The sequence below is a fragment of the Enhydra lutris genome, unplaced genomic scaffold (assembly GCF_002288905.1).
Source record: "Enhydra lutris kenyoni isolate GAN:26980312 unplaced genomic scaffold, ASM228890v2 scaffoldscaffold35, whole genome shotgun sequence".
Classification (NCBI taxonomy): Eukaryota; Metazoa; Chordata; class Mammalia; order Carnivora; family Mustelidae; genus Enhydra; species Enhydra lutris.
In genome coordinates, this window is record NW_019154119.1 from 22469131 (window position 1) to 22485267 (window position 16137).

The 16137-nt window shown below is 63.0% G+C and overlaps 1 protein-coding gene across 1 annotated transcript in view; it reads right to left on the bottom strand.

Annotated features, from left to right (window-relative positions):
* Window positions 1-302: 302 nt before the first annotated feature.
* The window catches only part of LOC111154148 (thyroid peroxidase), a 49605-nt gene continuing 33770 nt past the window's right edge, over window positions 303-16137 (bottom strand). The window contains exons 15-23 of the mRNA XM_022513563.1: window positions 13875-14007; window positions 13640-13819; window positions 12269-12463; window positions 11750-11932; window positions 11501-11595; window positions 10948-11097; window positions 8092-8627; window positions 1508-1795; window positions 303-475 (exon numbers count right to left, since the gene is read on the bottom strand). Of these exons, the coding sequence (XP_022369271.1) occupies window positions 303-475; window positions 1508-1795; window positions 8092-8627; window positions 10948-11097; window positions 11501-11595; window positions 11750-11932; window positions 12269-12463; window positions 13640-13819; window positions 13875-14007 (1933 nt within the window). The remainder of the gene's footprint in view (window positions 476-1507; window positions 1796-8091; window positions 8628-10947; window positions 11098-11500; window positions 11596-11749; window positions 11933-12268; window positions 12464-13639; window positions 13820-13874; window positions 14008-16137) is intronic.

The following is a 16137-nucleotide window of genomic DNA, read 5'->3' on the forward strand; positions in this document are numbered from 1 at the left end:
GAGTCCTACTTACCAACCGTCCCTTTACGGGCTTTTCCCATCCTGTTGGAGAAGTCTTGAGGACCATTAATGTATCCTCATGTGCCGTCCTCCAGAAACCTCATTCCCCCGATGTGGGGCTCGATCCGAGGACCCAGGACCCCAGATCATGACCTGAGCTGAAGGCAGACGCTTAAAGACTGAGCCCCCCAGGGGCCCCTGGAAAGTAGTTTTAGGTAGAACACGCCCAAGGGACGGTTGGCGCTTGTCCACACGCGTGCACAGCTGACCTGGCCGACCCCTGGTCAGGGGGTCGCTGCGTCTCAGTCGGGGCTGGACACGTGCAGTCCCTGAGGGGCTGCTTCACCTGGTTTCCTGCACCGAGACCACATGGTCGTGGTTCGTGTCTGGGAGTGGGGCCCGTCGGCCGTGTCCTCTTGAAGACCGTCCTGGCCGTTCTCGGTCCGGTCCCTGCTGCCCGTCAGCCTGTCGCTGCCTGCAAGGAGCGGGTCTGCGAGGAGTTGATCTGCTATCGCACCGAGTCTGTAATTCAGGGTGGCTCCGCCGACATGCTTAACAACATTCAATCATCTCGTTCATAAATACGAAACGTCCTACATTAACTTATGACTCCTTTCAGTGATTTTTCTAAACGTTTGACACGTTTTTGTCAGGCATATTTCCCTTTATTGCTATTTTGTGCTACTGTTTCTTAAAAAAAATTAACTTTCTAGGGGCACTGGGTGGCTCAGTGGGTTAAAACCTCTGCCTTCGGCTCAGGTCATGATCTCAGGGTCCTGGGATCGAGCCCCACGTCGGGCTCTCTGCTCAGCGGGGAGCCTGCTTCCTCCTCTCTCGCTCTCTGCCTGCCTCTCTGCCTACTTGTGATCTCTGCCGGTCAAATGAATAATAAAATCTTTAAAAAAAATTAACTTTCTAGCCGTGTGCTCCCTGTATATGGAAATGCAGTTCAATTTCGGACACTGGTGTCCAACAACCTTGATAAATTCAGTTAGTGATCCTAATGGCTTTTAAAAAGTATTCTTTTAGGTTTCCCGTATTTACGGTCTTTTCTGTCTGGAAGGCCAGCTGTGTTTGTCTGCTTCCAGTCCCCACGGCACTGGGCGCCTTGCTGGCCGCCAGCATGGCGGGTCTCCGCTGAATGGAGGTTTCCAGACAGCAAGCCCCCGATCTCCCCTGCACACAGTCGGTGCTCAGTAATTACTTGTTGCTTGAGTATTTTTTAATCTAACTATTAAACTTGGGTTTTTATCTGCCGTTTAGTACCCTTTTAGATATATTTCCCCTGCACTGTGTGATGGTACCAAATGCCCATGTGGGCTCCCGGGGTCCTCAATGCGAAGGTCACGAAGCCGGACACAGGCACGTTTTCCTGGGCGCTACTGACACTGTGTTTGTGACTCTAATGCTGAGTTCGAGGACACGGGTTAGTCCACGGTTAGTGGTGTCTTCACATGGTACCATGTCCCCTCCCCGTTAACTGCGTTTTGTGCAGGAACGCACTTGCCGATGTTATTCCTCCCTCTGGAAGCTCCACGGGCCGGGAAAGGGGTGGGAACCCGGTTCTTGAGCGAATGTCCACCCTGGGTGCGGTCCAGGAGCCGCGGGGCCCTTCTCTGGCTGGTCCGGGCCGGCAGTGAGCCCTCCCGCTTCGGGAGCCCCTCTGTCCGGCACCACTCGTCCTCCACCCTCCCCGCCGCCTCCGAGTCAGGTTGTGACAGGGACCGTGGAGCTCTGTACTTGTGGGCAGTTGGGTTGGCCGGTGGGGAGGGTTGGCCGGTTGGGGGGAGGCTGGCTGTGGGGGAGGGGCCGGCTGGGGGGAGGGCCTGGTGGGCTGGTGGGAGACCCACACTCCCTTCTGACTGTCATGCACTGATGGCCGCTTGCTGTCTGCACGTTTGGTCAACCAGAGGGACCACCAGCACCTGGTGACAGTGCACAGTCGTCCTCCGCTCCTCCCTCACCTTCCGTCTCAAGGAAAAGAAAACTCTGGAACCACGAAGTGAGTGATGCTCACTCTTCCATTAAGTCCCTTATTTCTATCTTACTATGAAATGTCCCAGGTTCTTAGGGACACCCAGGGACAGTCCCGAGCTGGAGCTCACCAGGGACGGGGGCGGTGTCTGCCGTTCCCAGGTCCCGGTGCTCTCCATGGCACGTTTCCCTCGGTGACCCCTCGTGCTGTGGGCGGCTGCCTCACACTCACACGGGAGCCTACAGCCTGCGTGTCCGAGCACGCCCCAGCGAGGACCCCGTGGAGATGCCGGGGGCTCCGTGACCCTTCTCCCCTGTCCTAGCTGCAGGTTTTGGTTTATTTCCTAGTTTAAGGGTCTTAGACTCGATGTGTCTTCTAGTTTGGCAGTCCTCCACATTTGCATTATTTTAATCCTTTTTCTACTGGTTTTAATCATACTTATCAGAAAATTGAGCCTTGATTTTGGGCAGAAGTGGTTTTCCTGGTGATCCTGAGATGCCATGTCCATCATCTTCCCGGCAAACAGCAAAAGTCCCACGTAGAATTTCCTGTCACCGTGACTCTCTCCCCTGTGTGTTCCTGGAGTTTGGGGATGCTTCTCTCTCGGGGGCCTGTGCTTTTCCTCTGCCCATCCCCGGGCTTTCCTGTGATTCTGTCACCCTGGAAGTTAGCGTCCCCTCAGCTGCTTCGCATTTCGTCTCAGGGACTTTTCTAGGACAGGTGAGCTCACAGACGTCACATCTGTCTTGGGTCCCAGGGTCCCAGTGGGTTAGAATTGTGACCGGTGATGCCTTCACTTGTGTCGAGGGAAGCGTTCAGGGTACGGTCCCTGCCCCCGCCCTGCCCCTCCCTCCAGCCTGCGTCTGGGGGGGCTCTGCACGTCTGCCTCCCACACAACAGGCTCACGTGTCCCCACATCCGGCACACTCTTCCCTTTCTCACACTCTAGCCCTGCGTCTGCCTTTCTGCCCGTCTGGGGCTGCGTCTCTGCTGTGATTCTACTCATTCTCTTTCTCAGAATTTCCAGGAACCTGCACCGGTTGCTCATTTCTCGGTGTTAATTCCACACACCGTCCACAAAATTAAACCAAGCCTTGCCTGGGTCTTGTCAGTGAAGCCCATAAGAGCAAGCAACCAAGAGAGCTTGGAAAGCGTGTTGTTCCCGGGGTCGTGGCCACCCCCCGCGGGGACAGTCATGGTGTCACGCTGCCGATGAGGATGCCACGCCCAGGCCCTGGCGCCCCTGTGCACCCTGAGCGGAGAAAATGGAGATTTCCTCTTCCTTTGGGTGACCAAGGTCATGGTGTCCTTGTCCCCAGGACCCCACTCTCCTGAGCTCTGCCGGGGTTTGTCCATCAAGGGCGCAGCCTGCAGGGTGCGGTGAGCCGGACCGGGGCGCTTTCCTGCTGGTTTCCCGCAGCCCCCGTTTCCGCGTGGAGCCTCCCGTCAGTCCCGCTGGTGGAAGGGGCGCTTGCGTGCCCACCTGTGAACGGACTCCGGGCCGCACGGCCTGTCACCCGCAGCTTCACCGGTGCACCGCGGGCCCGCGTTCTAGAACCTTCTGAGGGCAGGCCAGCCTCACCCCGGGGGCGAAGGCCCTCGAGCTCTGGCCGCACTCTCGCCCACAGGTTAACACAGCACCTGCCTGACGCGTGTCCCGTTTGAGGCCCTCATCCAGCGCGGACCGTCACTCGTTCACGCGGACTCAGGGCCGCCGGCGCCCGCACTGGGAGGAGGCGCGTCTGACGCGCGGGTTTCTTCTGAGGCACCGCCCGGCCGTCCTGCCCGGAACCGCTCGCCGGGACTTCAGTCCTGGGACCCGGGGCCAGTTTAACCCGAGAACGCCCGCCAGCGGGCACAGCGCTCTCCGCCCCGCTCCACGGTTCCCAGGAGGCGGCTGCCCGTGTCCTGAACCAAAATGACATTTGTTCACACGGGTCGTCTTCTCTCGTCAGGTGTGACACCCCAGAGCTTCACCTGCGGCTGCCCGGCCCTCCCGCCTCTCCCAGGTCCGAGCAGGAGCATGGGCGAGCGGGCGCGTCCCGGGAGGCCCCCTGCCGCTGGCCGCCCCTCACCTCCCGCACCGCGTGTGGGTTCCTCGTGCGATCCGTGACACACGCACCGCTCCAGACCCTCTGGGGACGTGGGTGTTTGTACACCCGGCGTCCACCCTCCTGTCCGACCCGGCCCTGTGTTTCCGGCTGCAAACCCACACCCTTACCTCCTCACCGTCCCTCAGTTTCTGGGGCTCGTGCTCGCTGCTGACGTTTTTTAAGGAATATTTTTTCACCAAAAAAATAGTTTTTTTCCCTAACAATTAGACACCCAAATGCCTGAGTCAGGGGACGTCACTGTGGACATGGGGCTCGGTCCACACAGGGTGCCAGTGGGCACAGGTGGTGGGAGGCGGGGTCACCCGCAGGGCCGTGAGAGCTGATGGCCAGGTGACCCTGGCGGGCAGGTGACCTGAGGAGAGCACCACAATCAGCATCTCCTTACGGGTGAACCGGGGCCTCCCGCTCACGCTGACGGACACGCGCGCTCTCTCCGCAGCCGGACCTTAGGACGTCCTGTCTCATGTTGCAAAGTCCCATCCTCTCTGCCTGCCTCGGACACGCTGGGACCCTGCGCGGGACACCAGCTTCGTGGCTCACCTGAGTGCTCCCCTCTGTTCTGGGCCAGTGGAGACGCTTCTGCTGAGGACGGAGCTGTCCTGGTCCCCGCCGCAGGCCCCGCGCCCTGGGCCCCACCCGGCCGCCCAGAGGTTGGTGCGTGGGCAGTGTAGCCACAGTCCCGGGGAGCGGGGGCCGCTCTGGACAAAAGCCGCTGGCTCCCGGCACGCCCTGGGGCGAGCTCCAGAGGCTGCCAGACTGAGGTCCTGGGGCCTGTGGAAATCTCGGGGCGCGTTCTCCGCCCTCTGAGAAAACAGCGTTTCCAGCTCCTGTTTTCATCCTCAGCAGGGCCGAGTTCGACTTGCCGGAGGACGGCTCTGGCTGCCGCAGGCCCGTGCGGGGTGCCTGTGAGAGGCTGCAGCGGGGCCCCTAGGTGATGCTTGCTGAACGGACCTGCCCCGAGCCCCTGCTAATAATCGAGGCACCATGCTCGGCCCCACGCACCCCTGCACCGCGGCTCTGCACCTGGATTGTGCAGATGAGCGAACCACACTCAGAAGAGCAAAGCGTCCTGCCCGAGGTCCGAGGCTGGGAGGCGGCAGCCCCACAGAGGGGTGCTGGCCAGTGCTCGCAGCTGGCTCTCCGATGGGGTCCTGATCTGTGGCGGCTTCCGATTTCACTCTGACCGACCAGCTCACAGATCTAGAAATTCAGCTCCAGCTCACCCTGCAGGCCGGAACCCCAGCCCCGGGAACGCAGGACTCTGCGACCCCGGGCTCAGCCCTGGGGACTCCCAGCGGAGGCCCAGGTGGGCGTAGACACAGGCCCACTGCCCTGCCCCTGACCTCTCTAGCCCGAAGAACTCCCAGGCATGCAGGTGGATTTTCATCACCCTCTGCTGTGGGGCAGCTGCGGCCACAGCCGTGGGACCCGGGGTCTCTTGGGGACAGGGCGTGGGTCAGTTCCAGCTGCTTCGGCTGGCCAGCCATCAACACGCCTGGCAGCCGGGAAGCGGTGGGAGTTGGGGGCGGGGAGGGAGGGAATGAGCCCGTGGTCAGTACCCCACGCTCCTTCTGAAGCCCAGAGCAGCACCAAGCACGCCCGTCCCAGAGGGGACACCTTGCCGGCTCTGAAAAGTGGTGGAGGCGCTCTCTGCCCGGTGCCAGCAGCACGTCTGAGTGCCCACCGCGGCCACACTCTGGACACAGGACTCCGAAGTGCCCGGTGGTGACCACATGTGCCGGAGAACTGACTGTCTGGGCAGCAAGGGAGACATGCAAACACTGGACCTGTGATGCCTCAGGGAGACACAAAGCATCTGAAGGAAATAGAGAAACAGCCCGGGGCAGAGGTCACACGGGAGAAGGTGTGACGGGACACTTCCAGGCCGTCCCGGACCCCCTGGGAAGGAAGGGAAGGAGGACATGCTGGAGAGAGGGGTCCTGAGAAAAACCCCTGGTGTCAGGACCAGAAAGGCGCTCAGTCCTGGGGCCCCCGCAGCTCCTCCGTGTGCACGTGCTCCCACCCCCGACCAGGACCCTCTCGGAGCAGTGGTGCGTGCTGGTGGGCGTGAGTGGCCCCGGGGAGAATGGTTCCAGAGCTCAGGAAAGGCCATCCAGGACGGGCGGCGAGGGCCCAGAGCAGCTGCCAGCAATGCCGGGAGCTCTTCCTCCCACAGCAAAGCGGTCTCCGCGGGGCCAGCCTTGGGGACCACAGACTTCCCGTCTCAGCACATGTGAAATCAAGGCCACTCTGGGTTCCCCGTGCACTCCCCGGGGTGGGCAGGACTCAGCGTTAATTGCAGAACCTTCCAGAAGGGAGGGTGAGGTGTTGAGAGCAGGGTCTGGGGGTTTGGGATTCATGTGTCTTTCCGTGCCTCGGTCTCCTCTTGTGCCAACGGGGCGGAAGCGGCTCCTGCCTCTGTGTGCGTCTCCCGTCCTGAGAACGGGGTCTCTGCAGCAGCAGGGGGCCCGCGGACCCCACACCTCGCCCTCCCGCCGTGAGCAGGGTGGGAGATGAGGACCAGGGTGAGTGCTGGGTGTCCCGCACCCACCTACCCGCTCACGGTAAGCCCCTGTGGGCGCGGGAGCCCCACTCAGTGGCCCGGCCCCGGCCCAGCCAGCAAGCATGGGGAGCCCCCTCACCCCCTCGGCACCTTCCTTCCAGGGTCCCTTCCAAGAGCCACCAGCGGCAGAGGCCCGGACTCCAGAACATAGCCCCCCTCGCAGCAGGTGCAAGGGTGTTTGCAGCGGCCCTCCTACCTCTGTGGCTGGAGGAGCTGCCAACACGCGCTCCCCTCCGGCCTCGCCCAGTGGGCAGGGTCAAGAGAGGAGAGGATGCGAGCCCCGGGCAGGTCACGGCCCCTGTGGCGGCCGTGGCAGGAGCTCGGCCTCTCGCCCTGCGGCAGCTCTGCAGACAGACCCGAGTGCCTCGCCCCGTGTCAGGGGCTCTCCCTGGTCGAGCGGGCGGAAGATGACAGATCACACAAGGCCCGGCCGTGAGGGCACAGGGGCCCTCGCAGACCCAGCCTGTCCTGACCGCCTTGCCTGCCCCTCCCACCTTCCCTGTGCCTCGAACCTCAGCCTCAACCCCCAGGAGGTGCTCATTTCCCAGGTGTCCCCTGGGGTGGGCAGGAGGCAGACGTGCTGACAAAGTCCCCTGTCCTCATGTTTACTGCCTGTTCCCAAGGGGCCCTGCCCGAGAACCCGGGAGGGCAGAGGAACAGCGACCGTTCCTTCGATGGGGACGTCCTCACCGGCAGGACACATGCGTGTCACTCACGACCGGATGCTGGCCATCCCGAGGTCAGGACAGGGACAGCCGGATGCTGGGCAGGCTCTGCCTGGACAGGTTCGGTCTCATCTGTTGGATCCGTGCACGGCCGGGCGGACATGGTAGAGGACTGGCTGGCGTCCTGGGCCCCAGTGAAGGTGAGCGAACCCCTGCTCACTGGCCTGGGCAGCAACTCGTGGTGGAGCCCGAACCGCTCTTTTCTCCTCCCCTGGGGGGAGGGAGGCCAGTTCACAAGGGCAGTGGTGGGTGACCTCACATCTGGGCTTGCAGCTGGGCTCTGCTCAGACTCCAGGACCCCGTCCACCTTCTGGTCCCGCCTGGAGCGTGGGGGGACCTGCTCCGGCTCAGCAGCACGTGGCGTGGGGAGGGCCCCGCGACCACGCCGCCCCACGGACACCCGTCTGCCCACGTGCTGTCGCTTCCTTTGTTAGCACAGCCGCGCGGGGACCACCTCCGGAGGGGCCGGCCGGCACCTGCCCGCAGCCTTGCCCATGGGCCGTGCTCTGGGGGCCACCGGCACAAACCCAGATCAAACCACACCGAAAAGTTCTGCCAAACCAGTGAACACACGCCCACGCCCCAGACAGTCCACGTTCTTCTCCGGGACCCGAAACCGCACAAAGAAAATGGCCACAAGCCCGCTGCTGGGGGCTGGGAATCCCCCTCCCCCTCCCCTCCTCTCCCCTTCCCCCTCCTTGGGGCGTGGCCTACCCTCCCCATCCCTGTCCCCACCCCGCCCCACGATCCCAGCCCCGTCCCCCAGAGGCCGAGGGTCCCTCCGCGCAGAGCCTGGCGTGCGCTGGTCCCCAGGTCGCCTGACCCGGGCCCCGCGGAGGGCGCGGGAGTTCCTTTTGGCGCGAACTTGCTGCGCGGCGTAGAGACTCACGTGCAGCAGGAGCTCGAGCTCTGGGCAGCGGCGGAGACCGCGGAGCCTCCCGCGCGGCTTGCCCCGGAGGTTCCAGGTGCAGCGGGCGTGCGGAGGTCGGGGTGCCCGGAGGTCAGGGGACCTGGAGGTCAGGGAGTGTGGATGTTGGGGTGCATGGGGGTCGGGGCGCTTGGAGGTCAGGTCAGGGTCCGCGTGCAGTGAGTCTCCATCCCCGCCTGGTTTGCCCAGGGAGGCGGCGGCGTCCCCCGCGGGTCCCCAGCACACGCAGCGGTGTCCACGTGACCGGCTCCCCAGCTTCTGACTGGGCACCTGCGCTGGCTTCCGGTGGAGGCTGGGCTGTCCTGGCTGCCAGGACCTGCTGCTGAACCAGGGAGGGGACGCTGGACCAGGGCCAGGTCCCACCCTTGCAAGCCGCCCCACCCGAAGGGCCGTGCTGCTGGGACTCCGACCCACAGAGGCATCCTCAGTGCTGCTGCTGCGGCGCGTGTTCCAGCCCCGAGTCCAGAAACCACTGTCTGTGCCTCAGTTTGTCCCCGGTCAGATGCGGAAGGAATGAGCTGGGAGGCTCTGCGCAGACCACGTTGTCTGGTTGTTTTGGCGGGAGGTTTGGAGCCTTGTTCCCCTGGTGGGTGCGGCCATGGGTGCTGGGCGCTGGAGGTCGGGTGGGGTGACCAGTGCGATGTTGGACATCTGGGGTTGGCCCAGAGACCACACACTGACCTCAGGGGCTGGGGTCCGGTCCTGCCCAGGACGCACACTGGTCACTATGGGCCCCCCTCACCCGGTCACACTGAGCTCTCCAGGGGCAGCTCTGCTAAGTGCCTCAGGCCTCCGGCTAGAGCCCTGAGTGAGACTGGAGAAAAGATCAGTCTGTTACCGCACTAGGGACATCTAGGGACAAATCTGTCCCATGTCCCGGCGGCCCCGGGCGGTTCAGAGAGGTGAGGGGACTTGGTACCTTGCACAGTGACAGGTTTGATCAGCTCGTGCTTCCCTCGCACTCCTGTGACGTGCGAGCTGCTGCTCTCAGAGGTAATGTCCGAACCAGGCTTTGCTCCAGAAGAGCGGCGCGCATGTCTAGGACTGAGTCGGCCTCAAGAGTCAGTCCATTAGGGGCACCTGGGGGGCTCCGTGGATTAAGCCTCTGCCTTCGGCTCAGGTCATGATCCCAGGGTCCTGGGATCGAGCCCCGCATCCGGCTCTCTGCTCAGCAGGAAGCCTGTTTTCCCCCTCTCTCTGCCTGCCTCTCTGCCTATTTGTGATCTCTGTCTGTGAAATAAATAATAAAATCTTAAAAAAAAGAAAAAGAGTCGATCGATTACTGTGATCGGTGGCTGGAGCCGGCCTTCCCGAGACGTCCTGCTCAGTCCTGGACGCCCAGCTCGGAGCATGCTGGCTGGTGTGGAACGCGCCGTCCCGGGGACCGTGGGCTGGGTCACTCCTTTCTTAGGGGCTTCCAGGGTCGTGGGGGTGAGGACTTTCCTTGGGGTGGGTCTCTGTCACCCAGGCTTGCTGCTGAACCTGGGAAACGCACTCTGCACCTTCCAGAGACCCGGGCTGGTCTCTGGCTCAGCCAGGGGCAGGTGCGTCCACAAGGGCCAGGCGGGCGGGCTCCTGCCCAAGCCCCAGCCGACTGTCATAGAGAGACGAGTTCGGGGCTGGGGGGGGGGAGAGGGTGTGCGGAGGTTGAGAGAGGCACCTGCCTGTCCTGGTTTTTTGGTTTCCAGATTCCAAGAACTTCCAGCCCCACAGCTCTGCTCCCCGGCTGGGGGAGGGCGGCCGCGTGGGCTCATTCTCTTTCGCTTTTGCACCAAAAGCAGCCACAACAAAAGTCCAAACGTGTCGACAGTGGAAACCAAACCCTTTATCTGCGCGGACCTTGGGAAATAGGTCTGCAATAGGACATGATTTCGTTCCTCTAATTTATAAAAAATGCACATTAATAAAAGGAAAACTTTCCCAGAATCACATTTTGTAGAGAAATGGGTGTCAACACCGAGTCGTACACATCTGCTCTGCTGGGTAGGTAACATCGTATCTGATTCGTGCTTCACGCTACACAGTACGTGGTCTCCGTGGGGCCAGCCAGGCCCCGGGCAGACGCTGTCCTCAGGGCGGCTGGACCCCACCGCTCAGGGACGCTGCCTTGGCCAGAAGCCACTACAAGGTGAACTTCAAATAAGAAGGGGCAGATGTACTTTGTTGCGAAAGAACACTTCACAACGACGTTTTGGTAAGTCCTTTACTTCTCTTTCTGACAGTTTTTGTCATTGTCCCCGGGATCGCCTCCAGGGTGAGGGTTGCCACAGTCCGTCCCTCCCCAGGCACTTAACCCCCTAACAAGCAGGTCCAGGAAGCGGCTGCCTTGCACCGGGCGCTGCCAGCACGCAGCCCGGCTGGGAAGGCTTCCCGCGGGGTCCCAGAAAAGCAAGGGGTGGGTTGTTTCCCGCTGTGCCCAGCAGGTGGTGCTGTCGGCCGAGGAAAACAGGAGGTTCCCGGGACCTGCTGCTGACATTTGTCCTAAAGGAGAGAGGTCTAAGCAGGGGCCGTGCCCCACCCACAGCCCTGGGCTCCCGCGGGGGCGCTCACGGGGTGAGGCTCACGCGATGGGCATGCCCAGCGAGGGGGTGCCTGGCTCCCACCGCGTGACCCAGTCTGATGGCCCCAAACAGCTCCCGCACCATCGGGAGTCCAGCTTTGGTGGAGATGCTGGGGCGGTTGGTTCCAGGTGGACGGGCAGGTGGATGGGCAAAGAGCCACGGGGACGGCGTTGCCAGCCCTCCTCCGGACGCAGAGCAGTTCCCAGCTCGTACCCGGACTCAGCTGCTCTGCTGCGAAATGAAGGGGCCCCACAAAGTGACCCTGGGGGGGGACGTCCGGGGCTAAAGTCGCGTGAGGCTGATTATCCCCAGGAGGCTGCCAGTTTGCAGGGTCACCCTCCTGGGAACAGCCAAGGAGGAAGGGAAACGAGCCAGGACAGTGACAGAGGGGCCTGGGAAAGGAGCGGACGGACCCCTACACGCTCAGTCCAAGTGCTTCAATCACAACAAAACTGTCACCAATCCTGACAGCGCGTCCCCCAGAACTGTGCCGGCAAAGTTACCAATACCCCAAACAATCTGACTGCACGAGAGTGAAGATTCCCCACAAGTGACAAGAGGGGAGCACATAAGGCCCAGCTCAGGGTCCCTGGGGTCGTGGCCCATCGATACTTAATTATCCCGGAACCCTCACGATCCGGGACTGTCCCTTCTGGCTCCCTGGTTGTTCATCAGGAGCTTATGAGGCGACACTAAGCACACGGGCACCACGACACGAAAGACCAGCTCCTAGAGCAGACAGCGCAGGGACTCGAAGCCGCTGGCCGCGGTCTGGCCCTGATGCCGGTGGGAGTCGGAGCAGCTGCGGAGGAAGACGGGCCTTCAGGGCTCTCTCCATTCCCATCTTTCCTCCAGAAATCCCGCGGAGTCTGAGCCTGGGTGCCTCATGTCCGAGGCCCGGGAGCACGCGCTCCACGATGTTTGCGGACTCCGAGGGGGACGTGGGCTCCTCGTGGTGAGGGGACCAGTGGGCTTTCCCCAGGGGGCCTCTGGTAGCAGCTGAATCGCTGAGACTGTCGTACTGACGGCTGTAAGATCTGGGCCCCAGCTCCTGCGCGAAGCAACACTGTGGGCAGGTCACAAGCAGTGGGACCCGTGTCACAGATGTTCCCGTTTCCTCCGCCACGTCCTCCCTCCTGGCGCGTCAGGAGGAGCTGCCCCGCCCTGAGCTGGTCTCTGTCACTAACTGCGCTCCACATTCCGGGGCAGGGCAGGCTTCCCCCTCCCATCTTCCCATCTCCCAGCGGGGCTGGCAGGGATGGGCCACCTGGGCAGGGGGCTCAGCCGGCCACTCGGTCATTTGTGTAGAAAACTAGGGCCACGACGATCACTGCTTTGTGGGGGTTCACAGCCCCTTGATGTGCTGAGGCTAAGAGCCCTCAGAGGGGTGTCGGGCTGTTACCTGGGGGTGTGCCAGGTGTCCGGAGCGGGGCCTGGCAGTCCCCTCAGGGCGACACAGATCTGAAGAGCCAACCTCCTCCCACTGCTGCCCGCAAGGAGGACTGCCGGTAGGGGACACTGCCAGGAGGGGACACCTCCAGGAGGGGATGTAGCGGGGAGGGGACACAGGCATGGAGCGTCCGTGGCTTAGAGGTAGCTGAGACGCAGGACGCAGGGAAAGGGGTGGGTGGGCAGGAAACAGGGAGGAAGGAGTAGGAGCAGCGACAGGACCCCGGGGAAGACAGCCTTGAGTACAGGGAAGATGGCGTGTCCCGGCGTGTCGGGTGAGACGGAATGGCTTGTGAGCGTATGGATGCGTGTGGAGGCCGCCCCGGGAGGAGTGGGTCAGGCAGGTGCGCACAGCCCGTGGCCATGTCGTGACTTGAGCAGGTGCTAGGTGAGCCTCGATTTGGGAAACGGCCTCAGTGGCGATTTTGGAAACACAGAACTGCTGTCACGCAGTGACCCGGGTCAGGGTGTCCTGCTTGGCGTCCGACAATGGGCAGGGCCGCCATCGTCCACCCTGTCACCCGCCTGTGAAAGTGAGCGTGAAGGACACGTGACTCTGGCTCGGGGAGCAGTGCACGCTTTATTCAGGACGGACACGCCAGGATCGAGGTTGTTTCCAGAGGGAACCTCCTCCCCCTTGTTGTGTGGGAAGGGGGTTCCCGTCCCGAGAAGGACCATCTGCTCCCAGGAATCAGCCCGCGGCCGCCCCGTCACACACCGGCTTCCGAGCATGTCACTGCGGTTCCTACTGGCAGGGAAGGATTTGGGATCCGCAGTCCGGGTCCTGCGGGAGAGAACTGGCTTTGAGCATGTGCACAGACTGGGCACCCGCCGGGGCCCCAAGGTCTCAGACAGCTACTTGGGGGCCCAGGGACACGTGGGGTCCCAGGGTGCCTGGAAGGGTCCTGGTGTGTGCGTTCCAACGGGGCATTTCGGTTCCCTGCTTTGGGGTGGGCGCAGGTCCTGCCCTGTGGTGGGACGCATCGGGGGCAGGGCCAGCCAGCTCCGAGTGTCCCAGGGCCGGCCGCCCACCTAGGTCTCGGACAGGCGTGCGCACGCCTGACTTCAGTGTCGCCCGTCCTGCGCTCACGCACACAAAGTAAAAATAGCTGCACGCGAGTCTAGACCAGTTGCCTCCACACTACTTGAAATGACTCCGTTTTTTTTATACAAAGTGCTTTCTAGAAGTCAACATTTCCTTTCAGTTTCTGGCCGTCACGTTCGGCCGAGACTTGGGGTGACGCGGAGCGAGCGCCTGCCGGGGCTCAGTTCCGACCCAGTGTGCACAAACGGGAAGCGCTGGCCGGCTCCCGCCCCGGCTTACTCGTTCTAGTGCGTCTGCACTTTCTGAACGAAGCAGGTTACACTTGTCACACGTCATCCTCCCGGAAGAACGCAGCTTGACGCGCCGGGACCGCACAGCGAGCGCATGCACAGAGGACCGGGCCGGCGTGGGCAGCCACGCGGGGTCAGGGGACCAGGGTCCCCGTGATGGCCTCCTGGTCTGAATGGGAACGTGGACGAGTGGGGACCCTGTGCCCACCCAGGCGTGCACCCACCTGCCCTGCGCCCCGAGTGGCGGCCGCAGATTGTGACCCGTTCGTGTCCTGGCACGTGCGGAGACCCCGCTGGCAGGCTCCTCTTCCACCCGAGTCTGCGATGCCCAGCGAGGCTTTCCGGCCGGCGTGTGCCCTGTGGACAAGCACACACCTGCTGACGGAGGTCATGACTCGGGCGAACGCCCAGGGCCCATCACACACATTGTCATGCTGTCACTGTGACTGGAAGGGGTGCTGGGACCCTGGGCACCTCCTGATCCATCCAGGGAAGAGCCCAGGGCCACTGAAGCCGGAGGACAGCAGCAGGTGCGGCTCAGCCTGCACTGTTCTCCGTCGCGAGGGGCGTCAGGGGCCGCGCGGCCCGTCCCGCGCCAGGAGCCCCGCCGCAGCCACAGAACGACCTGCCCAGAGACACCCCCACCCCCAGTCCCGCCGGACTCATCTGACCCCACTTCTGATTTGTGCAGTGGGTTCGGAAAATCACTGTCCCCAGGCGGAGAAGCTGAACTGGGGTCAGCCCCCGTGCTGCTTCCTGCCTTCTGTTCTCCGGGCGACGGCACGCACGTGGCGTCTGGACGCAGATTTCCTGAGCCGGGACTGCCTGGGAGGCGCGCTGTGCTCCTCTCCGGCTGGAGCTGGTCCTGCTGCGGCTCTCCCTCGTCAGACCCTCCCAAAGCTGGGGGCCCCCAGGGTGAGAACAGCACCCCCAGGGCGACCCGCGGCACCGGAGGTGTCACAGGGAAGTCAGGAAACGTGACGGGAGGAATGGGCGTGGACAGGACGCACTGGGACCCCTGGGCGCACTGAAAGCCACAAGCAGAGGGGACGAGCCGGCGACTCGTGTCTGCATGGAAAAGAAGGAAGACTTTGGCTAAACCATATAACTTGGCAGCCATGGGAGCAGGAGCAGCTGAGCCCGAGCTGTGGAGGGCAGGACAGGGACACCAGAGCAGAGGTGACTCAGGGGTGTGGCTCGACCTCGGCCCTGCCTCCACCCCTGCCCAGCTCTCTGTGGGGTCGGCACCCCGTGGGAGCGGGAGCGGGCGCGTCCTCCATGGAGCCAGGATAGCGGGCCGGGCGCGTGGCACCATCCTCCCAGAAGCCCACCAGGCTGCGGGAGCTTCGGATGAAGCCACGCGGCCTCGCGGTAAAGGGCTGGGAGGGAAGCAGGTGTCCCGATGCCAGGGCGTTTGTGGATTGTGGGTGCGGAGTCCCTGGTGCGGACACAGCGTGCCGAGGGGCCGGGGGGAGCCCCACCCACCGGCTGTCCGGCGAGAGCTCCCTCAGAGGGCAGTCCCTCGGGGCGGCCACCGGGGCCAGGGCCCCTCCCTCCGCACCCTGTGCCCTTCCAATCCCTGAGGACAAATTCCTTCCCTTTCTAAGCTTCCCTCTCCCTGGGAGGACCACAACCAGGAGGCTTCAGGCTCTCGACCAAATTCACGACCAAAGGCCTTCTGTTGTGGGGAGGGGAGTGGATCCCAGGCGGGGCGTGTGGGGGCACTTCTGGGCGTGGCTGTAGGTTCGCCTCCCCGAGGGCTTAGGTGCTGTCTGTCTGTCCCCACAGAGGCCGTGGGCCAGCAAGTCAGCGTCTGTCTGTGCCGCTCTGAGTGCCTCTGTGGCCCGACGGCTCTGCTCTCTGCCGCCACGGGTGACCAGCGACCCAGCCGAGCTTTGGGGCGGGTATGAAGGCTCCAGAGTCCAGACTCCAGAGCAGTGGACACTGTCTTCCCAAGTGCCCATTTGACGGACGGCTGTCCGTCTTAACAAGAACCCCTTTTCCTTGTGTGGGGCCTGAGGCATCTTTGCATCACGGTACGACGGCGGCCGAGGTCTGACGGAGATGATACGTAAACTTAAGTCACGGTGATGTTGGATTTTCACAGCGTGGACGTTCAGTCCATGGGATCGCGGCTCCCAGCCCCTCCGCCGGTGTGTGCCCATGGCTCATTTCACCGACCGGTGGGTGGCCGCCTACGGCTTTCAGTTAATGCCCGTGCTGGAGCTTCTAAGGCCAGGCGGTCCGTGAAACAGGCTCCGTCCTGCCGCCAGCCCTGCCGAAAACTAGCGACGCCGCTCAGCAGTTGGTGTGGCGGCCAGCAGTCGGCAGGGCTGCCCTGAAGAGGACGTTGCTGCTGACCGGTCGGTGGTTTGGCGGAATGACAGCCTGGCGGTCTCGGCTCTGATGGCGACGGTCCCGACGGTCAAGGTCCGGATGGCGACGGTCCCGACGGTCAAGGTCCGGATGGCGACGGTCCCGACGGTC